General features: G+C 48.2%; 1 protein-coding gene across 1 annotated transcript in view; it reads left to right on the top strand.

Moving 5' to 3' along the window:
• Nucleotides 1-22835, top strand: part of SLIT3 (slit guidance ligand 3) — a 595819-nt gene that overhangs the window by 440571 nt on the left and 132413 nt on the right. Inside the window, exon 7 of the mRNA XM_047731238.1 lies at nt 19100-19171. Within this exon, the coding sequence (XP_047587194.1) occupies nt 19100-19171 (72 nt within the window). The remainder of the gene's footprint in view (nt 1-19099; nt 19172-22835) is intronic.

The following is a 22835-nucleotide window of genomic DNA, read 5'->3' as shown; positions in this document are numbered from 1 at the left end:
CTTTGGCCAAGCTATGCAACGTCTCTGAGTCTGTTCCCTCAACTTTAAGAAGAGGTGGCTTCTGTCCCTTCCATTCCCCTAACTTCCTCCCTGTTGTGCCCTCATCCCCATCAAACCCCTGTCTGGGACAGAACTGGATTGTTCTTCTCTATCCCAGTGTTTGCTATTTTTAAAATGTTGGTATATTATAGCATGTTGGTACACTAGGTTTCTCAAACTTGAAGCTTAAAAGCCTATGGTGGGGTTTAAAAAAAAAAGTTCTCATTCCGTATTTTTACAAAGAGATCACAGGATCTGATGAGTTTATCTTCTCAGTTCCAAACAAAGCCAGATCAATAGCTTTGTTTTAAAGACACTCTCATTTGGCTTCACATGGCTAAGTACTTAAAATTAATCATAATCATTTATTCCATGGGTTCTTAATTTCCAGCAGAGGCACGTGGCTTTGGAACCATCTATCTTAATGGTGAGCCATTCTGAATTGGCTGGAGCCAACATCTCTATTTAAAGAATCTCCCCTCCCCACCCCCAGACCTTCCAAATCTCATCTGCACATTGACATTTTATAGCAATTCTCTGTAATCACAACTTAGGCTCCGTAAAGAATCTTGACAATGAAATAATAAATAGGAACTAAGTGAAGGCATCATATATTAACTTAATAAGTTCCTGAAAGAGAGAGGTTCAAAACACAGTATCCCCAGAAAGGTCATCTTTAAGTATCCAAAGCTTTAAAAGTCTTCAAATTAAGACGACAAAATAGAGTATTACTCTAGGTGTTTTCTCTCTGACATTAGGCATAATGAAATAAAAAAACAAGGCAAGACTCACGATAACTCCCATGGAAAGCTCCCTCAAAATTAACTTAAGGAAAGTTTGTGGATGTCAACTACTGGTGGAAATATTTCACATAGGACCCCCCTGTTGTTCCTTTTTTTTTCTTTGGGTGGAACTGCTGTGAAACTTCTTCCCATCGAGGCTGAGGTTGGTCCTACAGGACACGCCATGGGAATTGAGGGGAGCCCGTGAGAACCCCTGGAGGTAGAGAGAGACGAGTGGGTACCAGGCTGGAGAAGGCTATGACAGCTGCTCGCTTCATCCTCATTTTTGGCTCCTGTGCAGTGGGGGATGTCTTGCGCAGAATATGACGAACAAAGGAAAAGAGCCACTCCTTCCTCCCCTTCCCAGGTAGCCAGAAAAGGGACTAAGGAAAATAGCATAGTGCAGGTGAAACTTCTCAAAGCCCCCATGCCACCACGGAGGAGGGAGTCACAGCGCGCAGAGGGTACTGCCTTGGTAACATGTGCTGTGCAGTAAGCCCTGCCCGACGGTGGCCGTGGTGCTCTTATGGACCTTCTCCCTCAACATCCTCACAGCCCTCCTTCTGCAAAAGACCCATCTCAAAGAAGCCAAGTAGCTGCTTAACTAGTAAGTGGCAGAGCCCACGTGATTAACTGTCCTACCAAACTACTTTCCCAATCTGTGTTGCCAAAGCTCTCACGGCGTCGGCTTCCCAGAAGCATGGCCAGCGGGTGCCACAGACTGGTGTGAACTGGCCCCCGAGAGCTGGGCTAGGCGAGCTAGCGGTGATTCACAGTCCTGCCCAGGAGAATGGTGGAGCCTCCCACATGCTTCTGAAATTGTCATTTCCTTTACCCAGTTAGCGGACCCCCACAAAGTTGAAGGTAAATCAGACTTGCCAGGGAAAAAAAAGAGTCCTGCTTTTTCACTGAATGACATTCTAGTCCCAGAGGTGATTTCTTCTCACTTCTGCACATCACCAGTTGACTTTGTCACTCAGTGGTCTGTGGGCTCTTCCAACGATCCAGCCCCAGCTTTCTGTATGGCTTTAAGGTTCTGAACCGAGAGTTGCTATGACTCAGATGGCCTTATGTTGCCCAAATCACTGGCCTTTCCTTTCCACCTGTTCTATACATTTGGTGATTCACATACTCAGTCTCCTCCAAGTTGGGTTATACTGCAGTTGCATATGCCAAGACTGCATTTCTGACCCTGTGTGGTCAGGAGCCACTCTGTCACAGCTCTCTGACCTGGTTTCCTGGCCAGCTAGGTGGAGGACCACCAGGCACCTCCCTGCCCAACGTGCTGTCCTGGGCCAGAAATACGTTTAATGAAAAAAAAAAAAAAGAGTGTGGACAAAGAAAACAAAAGCAAGAAAACCTAGTTAATAAAATCATTTTTTTTCAGTAGTCCTGCGGGAGAGGAAAAAATATTTTCAGACATTGTCTCCTGACAACACGCAGCAAATCAGAAGTTCGATAGATATACACTGCCAAAAATGCCGTGCAAAAGCTGTCAGGAGCAGAGCCTGAAAATGCTCACGTACCCCAGTGAGTGGCCTGCCCTTGATAAATCACGGTACCCGCTAAATTGCATGCAGGTCCAACACATCTGCAGATAACCAGCATGCGTTGTTTTGAAGGTCTCCCTCCATTTATGTCACTTGCCAATTTTGGAAATTCATTGGCTTTATTATATGCTGGGCCTATAAGGACCTTCAGGATGACCTCTTATTTGGAGATAAGACACAGAGAGATCGAGAACAGGCAGGAGGGAGGCCCGGGCCATATAACATTTTGCACCCGGGTATCTACCGCCGTCCCTCACCCTTGTCTAGGCTCTGGCCAAGAGATTTGTCAAGGGAGACAGCAAGTTGGTGGCAGCAAGGGGATTAAAACCTGGCTCTGCAGACCCCTGATCCTGTGCTCTTTGCCCACACTGCACATCTTCATGCAACTAGGCAGTCCAGAAAAATAACCCTCAGTAAGACAGGGGATCCCAAGCCCAGCTCTCCTTTCAGAGCCATTATTAAGTATGTTATTTAGGAGATTTGGGGAGGAAGGCAGACTTGAGTACATGACAGAATCAAGGAATGATCCTGCTTTCTGCTCTCTTGAAACCAGATGTTGCAAACTAGATAGACCACAGACTATGTTGCATCCACAGATGAGTTTTTTTTTTCAATCTTGTGGAGTATTTTTTTAATTGACATTAGCATATTATGTTTTAAAATTATAAAATTTTTCATAAAAGTACAGGTGCCCAGCTTTGGGTTTCTGGTAAACCAGAAGCATTGGCAACCCTGGGCTGCATTTCTGCACTGTGACAGTTATGGCTAAAGAGCACATTCCCTCCTTAGAAGGGATGCATAGACTCTCCTTTCCCACCGACCTCCATTCATGTCAGCTACTTATCAGCCGGGGTGGGCCCTGCTGTAATCCATCCAAGAAGCAAGGACACACTGTGTGCCAGCATGGTGCCAGGTGCCAGGTGCCAGAGTCAGTAAAGCTTCAGAAGAGCAGTTCTCTGGCAGATCAAAGTCTAGAGGCCAGAGATTACCAGAATTGTTGAATGGACATGTATAAGCAGAACCAAGTGACATGGAGTCGAGGACCCCCAAACTGAGCGAGGACATCATAGAAACAAGCAGGAATCTCTCATGCCCCATCTTCTGGAAAGTTCTTCTCAAGAGTTGAACTAGCCTCCAAATTCCCTTTGATTTTTTAAAGCACTTGTCATTGGGTCTATGCAACTGATGAGAAGTGAGATAAACACGCCCCACCCAGTTTCTTGTTTCCTGGACCCCTTCATTATCCCATGTACTGAGCTCCTTCTTAGTCCACATTTAGAGAAGAACGATTCATGAGTTAAAGCAGTGGTGGGTGGGAGTTGACCAGACTTTTAGGGTAGATATTCAACCACATGCCTGCAGGTACAACATTGCCTGACCCCAAGCCCTACTTGTAGACACAGAAAGATGGAGAAGAAAGTCCTTTGCTGGTCTAAGAAGAAGTCAGTGACAAGAAATTAACAATAGTCCTGATACCCAGATCAGGGTGTGCTTACTCCTCTAGCATGGGCTTGCTGTGATGGCTGAAGGGCGCTGGGCATTGGGTGTAAGGATGTTATAGACCTTGTCGGCCCAATACAGAAAACCCAGAGCTTTATAGGAATGGAGAGCTATCCTCCACTTCAGCCCGAGCTTCCTCTGGGTGAAGAACTAGATGCTCTGATTAACAAATAGTAATTAACAACATATAATACAATGATATGATAACCATTATTAGTATGGTCACTATAGATATTATAATTACTATTGTCGCCTCCGTTTCTTAGTGTCTGCTATCTTCCAGGGACTATGACAAGATACTAGAATGCCGCATTTTATGCAAATCCTCGCCACAACCTTACAAAGTAGAACCTCTAAATCTCATTTTTCTGAGGAGGAAACTGGGGCTCAGAGAAGCAAATGACTTTCCCAGAGTGCCCCTGGCAAGTACTTGGGTCTGCTCTTCAAGTAGCAAATCCAGCTCTGCCTGGTGTTTGAGCCCCTGAACTTCCCTGCTCTGCTACAAAAAAAATTTTAAAAATGCATTCTGGGGCGCCTGGGTGGCTCAGTGGGTTAAGCCGCTGCCTTCGGCTCAGGTCATGATCTCGGTCCTGGGATCGAGGCCCGCATCGGGCTCTCTGCTCAGCAGGGAGCCTGCTTCCCTCTCTCTCTCTCTCTCTCTCTGCCTGCCTCTCTGTCTACTTGTGATCTCTCTCTGTCAAATAAATAAGTAAAATCTTTAAAAAATAAAAAAAAAATGCATTCTGGAGCGCATATACCAAAGAAACATTTATATGCATTAATAGGATTACAGGCTGTTGTAAATGCCCATAATGATTCAGGAATGATAGTTTTTCTTTTTCAAAAGCTGACCCACAGCGTGCTCAGATCTAAACCTGTGACCTTAGCGTAATCAGCATTACATCCAATTCCACAGAACCACCCGGGCCCTGGAGGTATAAGGCCACAGTTGACCTTGGGGGTGTTAGAGTCCTCCCATAGGACTGGCTGCCAGTCCAGCTTCACCAAACTGGGTGGTTTGGGGTTCGTTTCCTCATTGAGAAATAGAAGCATTAAGACCCACCCTGTAGGCTAATACATGGATTGAGGGAGGTACCATAGGTGTAGGTCTAGCAAACAGCAGACACCCAACAAGGATGCTCACCACAACCGAAGACGGACATGCCTGCACTATTTCACTGCCTTATCCCCGGAACCTCACACAAACCTGAAACAAAGTAGGTAGTCATTTAAAGTACATGGAACTGGGGTGCCTGTGTGGCTCAGTCATTTAAGCATCTGCCTTCAGCTCGGGTCATGATCTCAGGGTCTTGGGATCAAGTCCCAGGTGGGGCTCTCTGTTGAGCAGGCAGTCTGCTTGTCCCTCTCCCTCTGTCCCCCCGCTCCCCACCACACCCTCTAAGGCTCACTCTCTCCCTCTCTCTTAAATAAAGAAACTTCAAAAAAGGGGCGCCTGGGTGGCTCAGTGGGTTAAGCCGCTGACTTCGGCTCAGGTCATGATCTCAGGGTCCTGGGATCGAGCCCCGCATCGGGCTCTCTGCTCAGCAGGGAGCCTGCTTCCTCCTCTCTCTCTGCCTGCCTCTCTGCCTACTTGTGATTTCTCTCTGTCAAATAAATAAATAAAATCTTTAAAAAAAAAAAAAGAAACTTCAAAAAAAAATAAAGTACATGGAACCAAATTCAGTTGAAATTAACTAACTGAATGGAAGCCTACTCCACCCCAGCCTCCAGATTCTCTGTTATGCTTCAGTCCTAAATAGAACTAAAGCTGTGATTGTCCCAAAATTATTTTAAATACTGAATGATGTAATATTTTACTGAAACAGCACATTTTTCACATTACCTTTGTTTTTTTATTCCTCCAGCTAAATGGCAATATTTTTTTATTACCTATGAACAAAGTTAAAGCCATAGTAAAAAGTGGTGTTTTTTTTTTTTTTAAGGTTTTATTTGACAGAGAGAGACTCAGTGGAAGAGGGAACACAAGCAGGGGGAGTGGGAGAGGGAGAAGGAGGCCTCCTGCAGATCAGGGAGCCCGACACGGGGCTCGATCCCAGGACCCCAGGATCATGACCTGAGCCGAAAGCAGACACTTAACGACTGAGCCACACAGGTGCCCCCCAAAAGCAGTGTTTTTCTAACAGACAAGACTTGTTTTCATTTATTTACAAAGTGTTTCACCTGGGTTTCTCTAGGAACTGAAAATATTTGTTTTTGGAATCAAGGTATTTAGTCACAACATAGCTTTGAATATAGAATTGTCACTGCCTACTCAAAGTCTTAAAATATTTCCAGAATATGAATCTTTGTGGTACTGTGCTACAAATTGTGATTTGTTCAGGCAGTCAGAATTAAAATTGCACTTTGTGGAAGGCACCAGTAACTTCCATTGAGCTCCCAGGACCCTAGGAAAGGAACTAGGTTTTCTGTGAATGCTCACATGGGCCATACAACACACACCCCTCCTTCAGAGTAACCCAGGCTCAAGGCTCAGTCATAGCCATGTTCTTAAAGTGGCTGGCTTGGTTTTTTTTCCCATTTAAATAAGCAGCACTTTAAAGTTCAAGTAGCTAGAATTGGGGTGGGGGAGGATGTTCCAATGGTTCCCATTCGATTGTACTTTCCTGTTAACTAAAGTCCTGTTTAGTCTCTGGATTGAAAATGCATTGGTGTACATTCCTGGATTAAGAGGATATGGGGAAGGTCGTTGAACTGTTCTTGAGCACAGAGGATCTGTGAATTGGTAAGTGGTGCCCCTTGAACACCACTTAGGTGGAATCAGGTGTTGGAAGTATTACCATTCATAGCGGCCACAGACTCCTCCAGCCACCAGGTCTCTGGCCTGAAATTCTGGCTTGACAAACTAGCTTTGCTTTATCCCACCTTAAATGAACTAGAAAAATAACTGCGTCTTTCAAAAAAGATTCCAGAGAATTTCCTCTTGGGGGCAAGATGAGGAGGCCGGTGGGGAAACACCACGGAGCTACCAAGTGCACACAGGGGTCAGTTCACTCCCAAAATGGAGCTTCTACACCGATTTGCAAACGCACTCCTGAGCCGATGGTCAGCCTCTCTCCTTTCTCTCTCCCCCAGCAGCCAGCAATGGCTTCAGTGACCAGTGTGTGAGTGTACTCAGGGAGCATCCTGCCCTTGTCCAGCTCTTATCTCATGGCTGTCAAGGGTCTCCAGGCCAGGGACCCGTGACTCCTTGAAGAGCTGAACCTGCCCCTTTCTCAACGTCCACTTCCATCCAGGATGCAGAATATTGGCTGGCTCAATTCACCTGTGGCCAAGAGTCCATTACTCTGCAGAAATGTGTCCTGAAAGTCAAGGTCCTAGGAACTCAAGGAAATTGACCCACCCCTTCCTGCTAGTTAGCTCTATGGAGGGGAGGATGGCATGGGGCAGACATGGAGACTCAGGGCTGGGGGAGAATCAGAGCATCATCCGTACCTTTCTCAGCTTCCATTTCTCATCTGCAAAAGGGCTTAGAAACAAGGGATGGGAAGGAGGAAGGATGGAGGGAATCTGATTCTGTTTCTCCAAGGTCATATCTGGACTCTTTGGACTCATAGAAACTCTAGAGCGCCCATTCCCATTTGACTTATAACTAAATCAGAGGACCCCATCTATTGGCACATAGTTAATTGAAAACTTCAGATAGTGTGATTTTTTTTAATTGTTTTAGTCTTTGCAGTGTTTAAAAAAAAATTAGAATTTGTTGCCAATGTTTAAAACCCAGGTAATTTTATTTAAATTTATACAATTTCAACTTCCCCAGAATATCTGGAACCTGGGGCAGTCCTCGGCATGTGGCTCTGATGGTCTAGAGTGGCGCTGTCTCATAGGACTGTGTGTGGTGCAGGAAATGCCTCTATTCTGTGCTGTCTAGCATGATGGCCACTAACCACAGTGTGGCTCTGGAGCACTTGAAGTGTGGCTTATACAACCGAGGAACTGAACTTTTATTTCATTCTAATTGATCCAAATTGAAATCACCACCTTCAGCTTATGGCTACCTTATTGGACCTCGCAGGTTTAGAGCTGAGTGGCGAATAAGTACCCCATTTGGACAAGACTGGCCTCTGCAAGTCCCCACAGCTCCCACCATGCCTGTTTCCCTGCTTGCTTTGTTCCAGATCACTGGGCCTGTTTCACCTTCATTAAGAGACACTTTTAAACAGTGTATTTTCTGAAGTTAAATACTTTGAGATATCTGCCACTCCCCTCACCCCCCGGCTCTGTCCTTTCTCTTTCTGAATTTAACCATTTGGATCTTGGACCTGCAAAAGACCCTTTTTTATTAAAACCCAGGAGTATGATTATTAAAACTGTCTCCCAACCATGTGAATTTCTGTCTCTGCGAGAATTAGTGTCCTGATCCCAATTATTCACTTTTTCAGCCTTACAAATCATTTCCACCAAGTCAACTGGGTAGGAAAATCGCTCCCGTGTCTGGACCCATCCCTTCTCCATACATAAAATAGAGATGAGAGAGCTAGTTAGGGAAGCAAGCCCGTTAACCCCACAGAAGCTGAGTGGAACTGTAACTTGGAACGACCTTGGAGGTCAACCAGTCCCACCGCTTCATTTTTTTTTTTTTTAAGATTTTATTTATTTATTTGTCAGAGCGAGAGAGGGAGAGAGAGTGAGCACAGGCAGACAGAATGGCAGGCAGAGGCAGAGGGAGAAGCAGGCTCCCTGCCAAGCAAGGAGTCCGATGCGGGACTCGATCCCAGGATGCTGGGATCATGACCTGGGCCGAAGGCAGCTGCTCAACCAACTGAGCCACCCGGGCGTCCCCCACCGCTTCATTTTAAGAGAAAGGAATTCTGCCAAAAGGTTGAGTGACTTACACATTGCCATAGAAAAATTTCACAGAAGAACCAAGCCTTTGACTCTTTATCCAGTGCTCTGTATTGCCGTCTACCTTTCCCCTGTATTGGCAGAAGGGAAATGAGGAATAGGGAAGCCAGCCTCTATGCCCTGTCCATCCCATCATCTCTTAATCTCTAGTATTTTTCCAGAGAGAACAGCGTATGTTCAGTATGGGGACCAAAACCCTCCCTTTCTAGGGCCCTATAGTCCTGCAGCCACTGCTTGGGAGATGACGACCACAGTAGCCAACAGGTTGCTATTTGTTAGGAAGGCAGTCTGGGAAGAGATTGAATTCTACATCGTTGATCCTGGCTATACCAGTAGTGATCAGAGGCCGGACGAGGAAGCTCCCTGCCTCCCTTGTAAATATCAGAGGTAAACCTGGACCTTGCCAGCGTCTCAGCCCAGGAACAGAGCCTCAGTACCCTGTGGCTTAACTCCGAACCATACATAAGAAATAACTTACAGGGACGCCTGGGTGGCTCAGTTGGTTGGACGACTGCCTTCGGCTCAGGTCATGATCCCCGGGTCCCGGGATCGAGTCCCACATCGGGCTCCCAACTCCATGGGGAGTCTGCTTCTCCCTCTGACCTTCTCCTCGCTCATGCTCTCTCTCACTGTCTCTCTCTCAAATAAATAAAATCTTAAAAAAAAAAAAAAAAGAAAGAAATAACTTACAGGTTTGGCCAGAAGACTGTTGCACGGTGTGTGGAAAGCTGCACACCTTCCCAGTGGGACCCAGCCTTACCCTTATAAACAGAAACTTTCTTAAGACTCTTTGTGTCCAGGTGATGATAGTTGGAGAGGGTAGGGGTGGAAGAAACTTGAATAATTGTTTATCATTTGAGATAGTTCATTTGAGGGGCGCCTGGGTGGCTCAGTTAAACGTCTGCCTTCAGCTCGGGTCATGATCCCAGGGTTCTGGGATCAAGGCCCACGTTGGGCTTCTTGCTCAGACGGGACCCTACTTCTCCCTATCCCTCTGCCTGCTGCTCCCCCTGCTTGTGCTCTCCCTCTCTCAAATAAAGAAGAAAATCTTTTTTTTTTTTTTAAAGATAGTTCTTTTGGATGGTAGGTTCCTGGTGGCCGCCCTCCTGGAGTTGCAGTATGGAAGGAAGGTGTCAACCACATTTCACCACGAACATACTTTGATTTTATGTATAAATATATATATGTGTGTGTGTGTGTGTGTGTGTGTGTATACATATACATATATATACACACACACACATACACCTACATTTATATATTTCAATCTTTATATTTATACATGTCTCAGAGTGTGTGTTATATATAGGATATGTATTAAATATACATATATGATGTATGCGTGATACATACGTGATATATATATGATTCAAATTGTTAAATTGATTTTTTTGGTTCAGAGACTAAAAACTGTCATCTGCAAGCCAAATCCAAGTTATTTTTCATTGTGACTTTTGTTCCTTTATATGATTTAATCACCAATATTAAAAAAAAAAACCAGGAGACTTCACATAAAAATTCTACATGTCTGGTTTTCTCTTAAAAAAAAAACAAACAAAAAGGAACAACCAACAGCAGGTGCACCCACATTCCGGCATAGCAACCAAGCCTTTGAAACGAGAAGTGAGGATCCCAGGTGGCAGAGTGGGGTTTACTGCAGACTCCACGCAACCCACTTACTCAGATGTAAAGCCTGGCTCCTGCAGGCAATTGAGTTTGTACTCCTGGATCAGCCCAGGCGGCTGTTCAGAGTGGAAATTTATTTTGATGAAAAGATGCCGAAAGCATGACCCTTCACATTTGGAAACTCATCCATCCATGCAGGAAATATTTATCAAGTTGTTCTATGTGCCAAACACTGGGCAAGGCCCTGCCTGTACCACAGGGTGCATAACTGGCGTGTTCTCTCTTCTCTCTCTGTGTCCACATTAGTGGGCGTTGAAAAACTTGCCCCTTCTTCCTCTCTTATGGGCTGAAATGCAGCTGAGGGGGGAATCGCCCATTGCCCACCCCTAAACCCACCCCACCTTGACTGCACGCTCACCTATTCAGTTATATAAGCTGGAGGTCATTCTTCCATTCTCAGTCTGCTGTGGACATCTTGGCACACTGGCAACTTCCTGATTTCTAAATAATGTAGTAGCCAAGATGGATCGTCCAGTTTCCCAGCCTATGGATGACGAAACAGAACCGGGAGAGGCCACTCATTCTTGTTGTTGTTGAAGGTATATTTTACAATTAAATTGGTCGTTGGGAGGCAGTGAAATCATTCTGAATCACCACCAGCCGGTGTCTGTGATGATCTCAAAAAATGAGTAAGGAGAATTAAAGGACCAAAAATACTGGAGCCCCAGGAATACCGAGCTCCCGGACATCCAAACGGGCAGTGGCAGGATTTGAAGATGCGTCATTCTCTTTTGATCTTCCACTTCTTACATTTATTTTGGAGGCATCTTTTTTTTTTTCCCTTTTAACACTGAGGCTCTGCTGGGTAGAAGGAGGTGAGTTTCTGCCTGTCACAATGTGAAGATATAATGAAAAGAGAACCAAAGACAAGCCCTTTTGTTCAGGAATCCCTATCATCAAAGACTCAAATTGGTAGCTGATTGTTTTTATTTATTTCTGTAGGTTTTACATGACACCTGGAGACGTTTAAAATGTTACTTGGCGGTAAGAGCTCTGTGTTTAAAAATAACACTCACCCAATGCCAAATCACTTTAGAGTCGGGTACAAATATTGAGACAAAAACCCCAGCTGTTATTGCTTTGGCTGCTAATTTGAGGTGTCAAATGAGAGCTTGCCTGCGATACGTCAGTGAAGAAGGCCCCTTGTGAGATCATTATGTTTTCTAACAGTTGAGAGTAATGGACTAATCAGTGCAGCATCAGTTGGTTTCATTATATGCCCACACAATGGTTATGAGCTTTAATTTAAACGGTCCACAGGGAGATGAAGGAAATCAGTAATAGGCGGCACCCAGGATAGTCCCGGAGAGCAGGTGATGTGCGAGAGAGGGCTTCCCACCATCCTCTCTCCTCTCTCCCTCCGTCCCTCTCAGTCCTCCTGCGCCGTCTGCCCGCAGAGACTCACTACCTGCTCCAAACAGCCCAGAGATGAGCTTTGCTTAAGAAGCAGATCTGTACTCTTGATTCTGAGGGGAATGCTTAAAAATCCCAACCAACCGATCCAACAGCAAGGGCGGCTTCTGGCAACACTTAGACGCGTTGAGACAGACGTTGAGCTCAGAGAGCTCTGAGACCGAATTGCCTCTCTCCTGCGTAGCCTCTCCCAGGGCCCTCACTGTCCGTGCCGAGCTCTGTGCTCTACAGACACGAGGAGGCTCAGGTCGTGCCAGTGCCTCTGAGTAGCGTTGGCAGGGAGGCAAACACCGTGGTCCCCACCACGTGGAAGCCTGTGAGGGCTGAGCACAGCACTGGCTTCTAGGACTCATCTCAGCCTTGGAAAAGGCATGGAACTTGGGCAGCCAGCCTCTGTCAGACCATCCCATGAGAGGCAGTTTTGCACAACGGTAAAAAAATCAGGCCCTGGCATCCTACTTCCCTGTATTTGAACACAGTCTCCACAACTGTAGAGCTGTGGTCAGAGCAGCTCTTTTGAGGCTCCAAAATGGAATGGATTACCTCAGCATTGTGGGGAGAATTAAATGATGACATGTGAAAAGTGCTCAACCCAGTGTCCTCACATGGTGACTCCTTAATAATTAGTATCAGTGTTGTTATTGCTCTCGCTGACATCTTTACGGGAGGATCTCGGCAGGCTCGCCTCCAAGCAGCAGACTTCGCTAGTCTCGCCGATGAGAAGGCAGACAGTTCATGGCAGAACCGATAACGTTCAGTTTAGATTTTCTCAAAGGATGCGTGTTTGTACGTTCTTCCTGATTTCTGGAGTTTCCTAGAGCCTCCATCCGAAGCAGAAAGTGGGCAGCTGGGTGATAGGAGGGGAAAGCTCAAGGGAGCTTCCTCCAGAAATGACTGAGTCATTGAGTTGGGGAGAGATTCTGGGCTGGGGGGAAGGCTTGGGGATGCCTCCCTTAACCTCACAGGGCACTGGGTGTGTGTTCTCCTGCAGCCAGGCCACAAAGAGACACCACCTACCCCTGTTATCATGGACTCAGCCAGCCCAAAGCGTTCACATCCCCAGGACCTAGGAGCATGCAGAAGGGCCTGGTTACCAGCAACAGGCCTTATTCCTGGGGCCACGGTAGATCAGTTAGCAGCCACCAAGCTAGACCAAGACACGCCAGCCCTGCTTTGACGTACAGGCCAGAGAAGGGAGCTGGCACCTAAAGCATCCTCAGTCTCGTTCCTCTCTCCCTGTCCGAGTGGCCGCGAGCCCTCAGCCCCTCCCTCCGAGGCCCTCACGTTGCCTGCCGGAATCCCCTGTGATTCCCGTTCTCCAGGCCAGCAGTGTAGATCCTCCCCGCAGGGTCCCGCCGCAGTTTTTGCACTCTGCTGCTGTTCAGACAATGCTGCTGCCTCCTTTGGTTTGTTTCTGCCCCTGGGAATTCAATACAGGCCCTGCTGGAGAAGTTCCAGCCTCAGGGCTTGGAGGGTTCGCCGTGGGACCCAGGTATGTGTAAGGACAAGTCAAGGCACCTCCAAGCTCCCTTGAAAAAGACATTCCACTGCCATGGCTGCTGATGACTCGCTATGCATGTCCTTCCTGGGGAGTGTTAAGGAGGGAACCACCTTATTTACCGAGACAGAAGGGACAATCAGCCTGTCTCGAGAAGAGGGCTGAAATAGGCCTGTCTTCCAAGAGGGATTATCCAACCCAGGGAGCCAGGATCCCTACCTGTGCGGAGGGGAAGAGGAGGGGCTCGAGGAGTACCCCGAGGGCTGGCACGCCGGGAGTCTGCGGTGGCACTTACTGTGGGTGCCTGGTTTTGCAATTATGTGATACGTGCTCACAGATAATACTGCTGCATTAGAGTCAATTACATAGTGCTGTGGACACACAACACGCAGATTACAGCCAGAGCCAAGAAAGCACAGAGTGATAAAGCGAGGGCCTAATCGGAGGAGACAGAGGGAAATGTCAGCCTTATTAAGGTTGCCAGGGTGGCGTGGCTGCAGCTGGACTTGGCCCTTCCAGACCGAAGATGGCTATCTTGAGGGCCACGAGGGAGAGCCACACGTCAGCACAGAGCAGAGAGCAGCAGGGAGCCGGGGGCAGAAGCCAAGTTGGAGCTTTCCAAGGGTGAGTACAGCAGCCTCCATGGAGGGCTGTGTACTAGTTCAGATCTCGGGGCTCTTTCTAAGCAGGAAACCCCCCCCCCATGCCCTCCGCAGAAGAGGCTTCCAGTCCTAGAGTCAGCAAGAAGGTAGCTTATACGCTGTCCTCCCTCTCAGGTAAAGGCTCTATTCTTAGCTTTTTGTCTAGCTCGGTGGTTTTCAAACTTGAGCTTGCATAGAAGACTATGGAGGGAGTGTCTCGTGTTAAAACACACGAGGCTGGGGGACATCCCCCCCCCACCTCCACCGCCACGCCAAGCATCTGCTTTAGTAGGTCTGGGTGGGGCCTGAAGACATGATGATGCAGGTCTGGGGACCACACTTAGAGAACCACTACCCAAGTTCATTCCACACCCAGCCCAAGGTGGACTCACCTGCCTCCTCCCTTGAGCAGGGCCCTCTCTTGGCTCGGATTTGGTTCTGGAAGGTGGGCCTGTGCTATGGGCCAGGAGTGTGGATTCTAGAGTCAGACCTCCTGCTTTCGATTCCCAGCCCTACCAGTTGCTGCTTGGGGCTTCCTACGTGGGTTTTGGGAGCTTCTGACCTAATCCCCTCTTCTTACAGAGCGGTTATGCTCCCTGCCCACATCACAGGCAATTACTGACAAAGGCGAGACGGGAACTTCCCAGTTCTAGAGAACCAGGATTGACAAACACTTTCTATAAAAAGGCAGATGGCGCTATTTTCGGCGCAGCCAGCCCCGTGGTCTCTGTCGCATCTGCTCGGCTCTTGTAACACAGAAGCAGCCGCCGTAGACAATACATAAACGGATGGGTAAGACCTTACTTACAAAAACAGGCTGTAAGGGATGGGATCTGACTTGTGGTCAGTAGTTTGTCATCTCCTGGAACAGACTCATACGGGCACAACTGCCTCATGCATTCTTCCCTACTGGGGAGCCCTGGTCTTGCCTCAGTACACAGTACACAGGATTCAGCTGAGGAACATAAGCACATTCTTTCTGGGTATCAAGGTTCTGTTTGTGCTCCCCAGGAGCAGTAAGTTCACTAATCCCTTAGTGTCCTGGGGAAAACCAGTTTAATGCCTTCCCTCTAGTGCTCAGAACGGAGAGAGCGTGGGATCCATTGGGAGAGGTAGCATTGCTCACATGGATCATTTTAATATGGAAAATGATCCTTTTTCATTAAACATTTATGTTCTGATATGACAAAACAGAAAAGTGATTGCACAGTATATAGGTCACCCTTAGTCTCAATATAAATACAGTATAACGGGTAATGGTTTTAGGACAAAGAAAGGGAGGTAGGCAGACTGTCTTTAAATCTCATGGGGGGGTGGCCTTATTTCTAGTTAATACTGAGATGCCCATTTAGTAGCTTGTGATGGTGCAAAAGTTGGGGGGAGGGCAGCGTAGTTCCGAAGTCTTAGAGAATTAATTTGACCCTGATCTTGTTCTTGACACTGCATTTATTTGAGGAGAAACCGCCAACCTGGGTGACTTGGGGTAAAATGTATTTTCTCAAAATATCTCCAAAGGAGCAGAGCAGTGAGGTTAAAGCTAGATTGTAGAACTGGCAGAACTCCAGAAGATGGAGGTACATAAAACAAGATGATGAGGTCCCCACAGCTTAGTCCGGGCCAGCCCTCCAGAGGCGGGTCGTCATTAGACTCAACCGTTTATTTTCCCGTTGGTTAATTTTCAAGGAAGTTCATAGAACAAGAGACACTTGGGTACTTCTTTCCAGCTTTGGGTGCCAGGGTGGACGTGACAGAAAACATCCATGCTGGGGTAACAAACTGGCTTGAAAACAGGAGGCAGTGGGTAAGTTGGGGGAAATTGTGGTATAAAGAAAGAACAGCGATTCCCAGATCCTCCCAGGAGCTCGTGAGCTACCTTTCGTAGCCTCAAATCACTCATCTCTAAGATGGGGATAAGAATTCCAACCTCAGAGTCCTACAAATATTTAATAAGGTGAACGCAAAAGCTTATTGTAAACCATAAAAGGGTAAAAAGACACAAGGTCAAACAACAACTAAGGGTTCCTGAGGGCTGTGCAGGAGCCAGGCCGTGTGCTCACAAGTGTGCTTTGTTTCAGGGCAGGGTGGTTGACTGGGTAAGGCCCCTCCCTCCATAAAAGTCTGTGTCCTCATCCCAGGAACTTAGGAATATTACCTTTTATGGCAAAAGGGACTTGGTAGATGTAACTAAGATAAGGATCCTGAGATGGGCATGTTATTCTGGATTATCCATTTTGGCCCTAAATGTCTCACGAGGCTCCTCATAACAGGGAGCTGGGTCACAGTGGATGGTGGGAGATGTGACAGCAGAAGCAGGAGGTCGGGGAACTGCAGGAATGGACCACAGGCTGAGGACAGGCAGCAGAAGACAATGAAACATTCTCCTGCTGCTGCCACCATAAGAAATGTGGTCCCCACATTAGACTTCTGACCTCCAGACTGTTGCTTGAAGCCACAAAATTTTTAGTAATCTGTTCTCCTAGCAGGAGGTGACCAATACAGGTATCATTCCTGGATTTGGGCTTGCTTCGTCCCTGAAATGGAGGCGATCACAAAAGTGCCTGTCTCATAGGGTGTTTGCAGAAATTAAGTGAGATGGTACAAGTGGAACCCCCAGCCCAGTGCCTGCGTGGCACACAGTAAGCTCTCAGCTAACACTGGGAAGTACTAGTATCATCGTATTATATTACCCCTAAAGCTCTGTGAGATTGGTGCTAGTATTATCTCCATGTTAAGGGAGGAAACCTAATGAGATTCAGAAAACTTACTGGTGGTTCCACGGGCTGTAAGTGGCAGAGCCAGAGTCTGAACCAGGTCTCCCTTCCAGGCACATGCTCCCCAATGCTGCTCCACTGTGGGGGGTGGGGGGAGGGGTGGTTATAACACCACCACCTTCTTTGAAAGCCGACTACTGAGGGGTGCAGGCACCAGAGAGAGCACCGTACTCCATGCGTGGGCGCAAGCCACCAAGACTAGAGATCAAATAAATCTAGGTCTATCAGGGAAACAAAACCTGTAGCTGCCATGGAGATCAGCATCTAAGAGGTCACCAGCCCTCTGTCATCCCCAGGCTGGCCAGCCCCATGCAGCAAATCAGGAAAGTCTGAAGACTGTGTTTAGTCATTTTGGTTCTGGAATAATTGCTATTATCGTAAATGTTTTATAGCCCTCATTACAGCTCACATTTAAACATCAGTGTAGTAATACATTAATAAGTCATTGCTGCCAGATGCACTTACGGTCAAGCCTTGCACTGTGTGTTCAGCTCAGTTAGGGCTGGCTGTGAACTCTCCCCGTTGTGAGTGGCTGGGTATGCTTGGAAGGAAGTCTCTTCTCTCCAAAGGCTTCGTGCTCTTTGCCTTTGGGAGAGGAAGATGGTCAGACTGTTGTCTGGTAGTGAGTCCATGACCCTAACGAGGTATCCCCAAAGTGTGGAGCCTAGAACTCTGGCACAGAAAGGGAAATGAAGGCATCATTTCAGCCCCAGAGGTATTCCTCATCTGATGGAGGACTGGTGGGGGGCAGGGGGACATAGTCCCCACACCCAGGAAGCTTCCTGCCAAGGAAGTGGAGTGATAGACTCTTCAGCCTTGTCGGATGAGATATTCCAAAGGCTACCTGGGTATGGGGAGACAGGATGGGTTAACACACACTTCACAGAAAAGATAAGCCACAGGACACAGAATAGCTACGTGGGCTCAGCTTCATAGAATGCAAAGTGTCTGCACGGGAACATTGGTAAAGTATGGAGGAGGCAAAAAGCAGCCATGCAGATGTGCTCTGCGCGTTTCTCTTTGCCATGCCCTGGGCCTGAATTAGTGCTGGACCCGCGGTAAATACCAGATGAGGGAGGGAGACGTACTGGGTTCTGTGTCTTCAGGTAAACAGATTTCCTTCTGGCCTTATTAGCCAAACAAATGCTAAGTAGGCCCTGAGGAATTGTAGGGAGGGCCTGAGGCAAGGGGGTGTGGTGGGGTGGACTCCCCCTGTGGTGGGGTGGATGGGGAGAGGATGTGCAGGCGCCTTGGGTGCAATGGGTATGGGGGCCACTGTGCCGGGTGAAGCTGGATTTCCACTTCCGTGGAGGTTGGGTTGGGGGAAACCATGAATGACCAGAACAGGACCAGATTCTCTCTGCCAGTGTCCATAAAATGGTAGGCTTCATTTACTGAATATAGACTGCACGCTGAGCCTTTTACCAGCCTGTGGGAGAGGTACCGTTACCCACCTGCTTCTGCCAATGAAGGGCCTGTGGCTGAGAGATGCCAGTAATTTGTCCGAGATTGCACAACCAGGGCATATAAGACTCAGTCTGAATCATGTATGGACCAGGTCGTGGGGCTGTGGTCGTGCACGGGGTAGGAAACGTTGGAGGGCATTCTAAGAGAAAGGCAATATGTTTATCAAGAGCTGAGGACAAAAGAAGTCGGCTTAACCATGAAAGGCTCCAAAGAAAGGCTCCTTCCTGGGCCAGTGGGGCCCATGGGAGGGGAACAGGGGGTGAGCTCATGAGAACATACTTACAGAATAAACTGTCCATGTAGCACCCTGGGTTGGGTGGTATGGGCAGTGGGCAGAGCAGGGAAATTGGAGCAAGACAGTGCAGGATTCCAATCCCATCTCCCAAGCTCAGCAGCTAGGTGTCCCTGGGAGAATTCCGTCCCCTCTGTAGCTCCACTTCCTCATCTATAGCATAAGGACAATGTTCACCTCACAGGCACGTGTGTCGCTAACCAGAATGACACATATCTGTTTTCTTCTCTCAAAAAGTAGGACAGTGATACGTAACTGACACTGGGCTTGTGAGAATTGGAGACGTCGTTGTAGGTCATCTGTTCTCAGCACCTGGTAGGATTTCAGGAAGTGACAGTGTTGCCCTAGGTGGGTCCGCAAGTACTGAGAGGGCAGCCAACGAGAGGAAAGAGCCTCCCTTTCCTCTGAAAGAAGGAGTCAGTGATTCTCTCATCTTCTGGAGATCCACCCCCTTGTCTCCAGCTGCCCCATAGCTATTGATTTATGATCCTTTGGGCAGTTGCACCAATTCCTCCCCCCACCTTCCAGAAATCGCTACTGCCCCCCGATGCTACGTCCTTGTTAACCGTTTCCCTTCTTCCTCTACCTTCACAGCACCCTCAACAACAACAACATTAGCCGCATCCTCGTCACGAGCTTCAACCACATGCCGAAGATTCGAACTCTGTGAGTAAAGGTCCCTGCTTCTGCCCCACACTCAGCCCCATGTGCCCTGCTCTGACCTGAGCACGGGTCCTAGAGCAAACCCGCCTCCTCCCGCCACTGACGAGGAGATCTTGGTGAGCCACAGATGGGGGAGAAGCGTTGCAGTGCCATCCACAGTTCTGAAACCCCATTCCATGGCAGAGAGACAAATGGGTTTCTCTTTACCCTGTTGACAGGGGAATGCGTCTTTGTGTGTCCCATCTTGACGGAAAAGTTTATTAGTGTTACATTGTGACAGAACATGGCTAACTGGGATGTAATGATTCGGTGTCTCCTGAGCTGATGTCACCTGCCATTGTCTTCTGTCGTAGCACTGTGGTCATGTTTTCCCCTCTGTGTCCCGTGGCAGAGTGAGAGCCTTAATCCCACCTTCTCCCCATCCTCGTGTCCCACACCCAACAGAGTGCCCTACTCCCTTGATGATATTCTGGTAGGATACAGGAACTTGTTCTTGACAGTTAATTTTGGGGTAGGCTCCAGCTTTCCTTTTCCGTGTACTAACAAAGCAAATCTTCCCACAACACCCCATGTGGAGAGCAGTCCCAGTGCCTTTATTACCTGGGGAGTTCCCCTCTCCTCTCAACCAGAACGCCTTTTGTAAGTTTCTCTGCAAATGGAATACATTGGCCTTTCCGTAGGGGTTCACAGGCATGGTTTCCTTGCGTTGGTGCAACTTCACCAGCGTGTGCATTACAGTAATAGTGGAGAGCCAGCCCCCAAGAGCTTTCAGCTAAATACATGTGGGGCCAAGGCAGCGAGCTGGAATTTCTGCTGTTCCTTTGTTAGCTCCAGGACCTCTGTTCCTTCTAAAAATGGGGGCGCTGGAGAGGACCAGATGAGAAGAGGTACGAGGAATGCCTGGCACGGAGTGAATGATAAATGATGTTGACTATTACTATTACGGTCACTCTATCCAGCAATCTGCACTGAAAGTTCCAAGCAACCAGCCCATCAGTGGCCCCTGAGCAACATGGGATCCACAGGGATTTAAAAATCCGTAGAGCAGTGGTTCCCAAAGTTGGGTCCCTGGACCGGCAGCATCAGCATCATGGAATGAGATTAGACCCAAGGAATCGGAATCTGTGGGGGTGGGACCGGCCATGGGGTTGTAACAAGCCCCCAGGGAGATTCTGTTGCTCATAATGTTTGAGAACCCCTGCGTGAGTGAGAAAGTGACCTTATCAGGCCGGGGTGGGGGGTGGGCAGGGAATGAAGCAGAGAGCAGTGGAGCCCTGTGTGAGGGAACAGCAGGGAGCTCCCTGGGCAGACCTGAGTGTAAAGGCGAGCTCTGACTGCCCCTGACTCTGGGCAAGTTTCTTCCTCTCTCTGCCCTGCAAGGACAGGGAGTTCGTAAGTGCTTGTCTCACAGTGGCGAGAATGAGGTACGCTCACAGGTGTGTCATGAGGTCCACTCAACAGATACTGGTCACGGCGAAGAAGCATCCAAGCCCAGTGTCTCTCATTGCTCCCCATTTCTCCCTTTCGACCCCTCATGTGATAGCATCAGTCCACCAAGAAAATCTAGCCTTTTCCTTGCCCTTTGAAATGGGATGGTGCAGTCATGGGGTTTTAAGGAGAAACCATGGGAGTCTTCAAAGACCACCTCAAAGCCCACGGCAAGCTACAGATGAGCTACCAAGGAGTGTGCCCAGGGCTTCTGGCCTGAAAGCTGAAAGTGAGCCTCCTGGTGCAGGGCCTGCCTCACCCCACATGGGCTGGCGGAATAGAAGAAAAAGGACCCTCCCCTGCAGAAACCCGCAGTCCAGCTCCTCTGGCTCCTCCTCTGTGACTTCAGCTTCCCTCTTGCTGTTCTCCATCTAGGAGCAGCAATAACAGAGGCTGGGCTGCGTCCACGGGACGGGGCCCCTGGGGAGCTGGTCTGGCTCTCAGGTGCCTTGTTTGGCAGCCTTGGATGGGAAAGGAGGGTGGAGGAGGGTCTTCTCCTTGTTTCTGTTGTCATCCTTCCCTGCGGTCCCGAGCACTCATCTGATGAGTTGAGATCAATCAATCAATCTCGTCTGTTCTCTTTGCTCCGTGCCTGCTGCCACTTTCTCTTTAGTTTAATTTCAGAGACGGCTCTGTACAGAACTCCCCAGAGACTTGCACTGACTAATCCCCCTTCACTGTAATTAAAGTGGGGGTGAGGGAGACGGGGGGGTGGGGAAGGGGGGAAGAGGAGCAAGGAAGGAAGTCATAAATGGGATTTCTAAAGGAAAGCTTTTATATTTAATTCAGAAAGCCACATTTTATAGAAAATGAACACTGACCCTCTCTAAAAGGATTTGCTGGAAATTTAATTTAGCGCCTGTGGCTAAAAGGCACCTTTTACAAATTGGCATTTGTATGCATTCACCTTATCTTCTGTGGAGGTGGATTTGCCAACATGGGATGTGGGGTTTCCATCAGCAGAAGATCGTAGAAATGCATGCAGGAACCACCTCGGCGCCTTGATGCCTTGGTGTCTAAGTAAGAAATGGCGCCCTGTACAGGGAGGGCTCTGGGCTGGGAGGAGACGGAAGTGTGGAACCAGTGCCCTCATGGCAGTAGCAGTTGCAGACATTCCTTTGATGGCTCATAGTGTGCAGGGCCTTGTGCTGAGTCCTTCTCATGAACCGTTCCAGTCCTCACAACAGCCCTGGGAAGGGGCACCATTAATAATCCCCACTTTATAGATCATAGCACTGAGGCCCCGAGTTCAATCACTGGCCAAAGTCAGAGTCAGAAAAGCGCAGAGTCAGTGTCAGATCTGGGCGATTTGACATCAGAGCCTGAGCTCGTTCCATTCAGCAGAAACAAAAGCAGAGGAGCCGAGGAAGGCCTGAAAGGCCACTGGAGGCCACCTTCCCCCAGGTCACTGCCATCCCAATTCACCAAAGTCATGAAAAGGAAATATTTTTCTTCCCACTTGAGGAGATTAGGAATACTCCTGGCAGTGTCCAGGCTCACGTTTCCTGATCGATGTGATAACTTTCAATAGTAGTATTTGGGGTGATACTCATCAATTTGATCTCCCAAACATGGTTTGAAAGGCTGGAGCTTGGAAGAGTCTGCCCGGCTCGACTCTGCCAGCACTTCTGGCGGTTAAAATTCTAAGGTGGGGGGTGCCTGGGTGGCTCACTGGGTTAAAGCCTCTGCCTTTGGCTCAGGTCATGATCCCGGGGTCCTGGGATCGAGCCCCACATCGGGCTCTCTGCTCCGCGGAGAGCCTGCTTCCTCCTCTCTCTCTGCCTGCCTCTCTGCCTACTTGTGATCTCTGTCTGTCAAATAAATAAAATCTTTAAAAAAAAAAAAAGTCTAAGGCGGGTGGGAGGCTCTGAGCCCATCCACTGCTCTAGACTTTTGGCAAGAGCCTTTAGGTGGATTCTAGGTCTGTTTTGGTCACCTGTTTTCCATGGTCCCTCTTGGAAGTAGAGGAATCCCCGCAAAGGCAGACAGAGGGTGAGGAACCATCTGGAGGAAGGTAAGGAAGAAAAGGTAGCTTGGGGCCACCTTGCAGGGATTGAGAAAGAACCAACCTAACATCATCTTCCAAAAGGAAAACCTCCAACATTTTCAGTCTCCCAGAAATTAATCTGCTTAATAAGGATCTGACTGACCTAAACCTCACTTTAACCATTCCATTGAT

Source organism: Lutra lutra, chromosome 5 (genome assembly GCF_902655055.1).
Source record: "Lutra lutra chromosome 5, mLutLut1.2, whole genome shotgun sequence".
Classification (NCBI taxonomy): domain Eukaryota; kingdom Metazoa; phylum Chordata; class Mammalia; order Carnivora; family Mustelidae; genus Lutra; species Lutra lutra.
Note: the sequence above shows the minus strand (reverse complement) of the source record. Positions and strands in the feature narration are given on the sequence as shown.